At 29.2% G+C, this 1746-nt stretch overlaps 1 protein-coding gene across 1 annotated transcript in view; it reads left to right on the plus strand.

Moving 5' to 3' along the window:
• Positions 1-40: 40 nt before the first annotated feature.
• LOC106684226 (serine/threonine-protein kinase Nek8) overlaps positions 41-1746 on the plus strand; it is a gene marked incomplete at its 3' end in the record, with an annotated part of 30906 nt that continues 29200 nt past the window's right edge. Inside the window, 1 exon segment of the mRNA XM_067052522.1 lies at positions 41-259. Within this exon segment, the coding sequence (XP_066908623.1) occupies positions 161-259 (99 nt within the window).

The following is a 1746-nucleotide window of genomic DNA, read 5'->3' on the forward strand; positions in this document are numbered from 1 at the left end:
GTACCCGGACCATATTCCATTCAATTATTAATACTATTGTTAGAGACTTCCAATGTCCCACTTTTAAAATCCTAAAGACTGTTGAGGATGTGGTTACGGGCAATGATCATGAGAACTATCGGTATTTACATCCTCACTTAGAAGTTTCCTTGGTTGGTAAATGAAGAGAACTTCTTGTGGTTCAAGGATGAATGATATCTGTAGGTCTAGGCCACTCTTGGAGGTCAAGGAAGAAGATTCAACACTGTCGGGAAGACTCCTGGAAGATGGAAGCAACCCATAGCCACAGATATAAAAAGAGTTACATTAGTGTAAAACATTATATTTATTTATATTGTTTAATTGTAATAGAGTGTTGTTACTCTATCCGACTATTGCAATTTTTCAATTCAATTTTTTTTTCAGTAGTGCTAAAAATTCACCTAAGTATTTATCTGAAGGAAAAGAAACCTTCTGATAATAAAATTACTTAAAAAATAATAATAATTGTATCTTAGTATTTTCTGAGTGCTAAAAGCTATGCATGTTGATATGTGTTTGTGAGCTCTTTTGAATTTCAAATCTGAAAAAAATGTTTGTACTGGAACTAACTTAGAAAATGGCTGTTCTATTCTAATTATGATTATTATTCTGGAATTTAATCTCTTTGCAGTGAGCTATAATTCAAAATTGAATCATGACGCTAAAAAGTGTAATAGTGCCAAGAATGGAATGATAATAAGTTTTTGAACATCTGAATTAATATATCTTGAAAATAGAAAATTGGAGTTTCATACAGTAAGGAGGGGAAGTGTTCAGTATTTTATTATCTTTGTAATCAGCTATAATTTAAAATTGTATCTCGATGCTACACCGCATTAGAGAGGCAAAAAGTGGAAAAGATAATGCCAAAACCGCATTCTTAGGGTGAATAATTATAGTAATATGTTTGAACTTTTATTATTCTTAGGGTAAACACTTGAGGAGTGGCCATTTTTACTTTTCTAGCCATGTTCTTGTCCTAAAAAATTTCATATTGATAGGATAAATTTAATTAAAAGAAACTTTATTTTTAAGGTAAACTTAATCTAAATAATTGATAGATTTTCTATAAGATACATTGCTTTTAATATGTATAAACTCACCAGTTAATCAATATATTTTAGCAAATATGAAAACTACTACTCCTGCTAAAATAAAAGTCTTGTACTCTTTTATAGCACATGAAACTAACTCAAATTTGAGTGTGAAGAAATATGTATGTCAAATGGTTCATGAGATATAGATTTCCCAAAATAAATTCACTATTGATTTTCCAGTGCATTTTTTATGAAATGTTGCTTTTCAAATACTATATATCAGGAATTATTGAACGTAAAAAGTTCTATTACAGCTCATATTCAACAAATTTAGTCTACTTTAAATAATTTTAAACTAGGTTTTCCAGTGTTGTATGTAGTTTTAACGATATAGAGCTTCAAAAAAAATATATTTGAAACAAGTTAACAGATTCATTTACTGTTATTGAATTCATCATACGGTTTAGTACAAGAGCCAGGAAGAAAAAAAGGCAGTTATCTCATCCAAATTTTTTATTACTTCAATAAAAACTATGTATAATTACTAGTCAAAATTGATGAGTCTGCCAATTATATATAGGTAGGGGATTAAAAATTGGCGGCTGTTTAAAACCTTAAAAAAACATTGATTTTTCATTCGGAGCTCTATAGCTTAAAAACTACCAACAACACTAGAAAATCTAAGAGA

The sequence above is a fragment of the Halyomorpha halys genome, unplaced genomic scaffold, assembly GCF_000696795.3.
Source record: "Halyomorpha halys isolate HHAL.00 unplaced genomic scaffold, Hhal_1.1 Scaffold558.1, whole genome shotgun sequence".
NCBI lineage: Eukaryota > Metazoa > Arthropoda > Insecta > Hemiptera > Pentatomidae > Halyomorpha > Halyomorpha halys.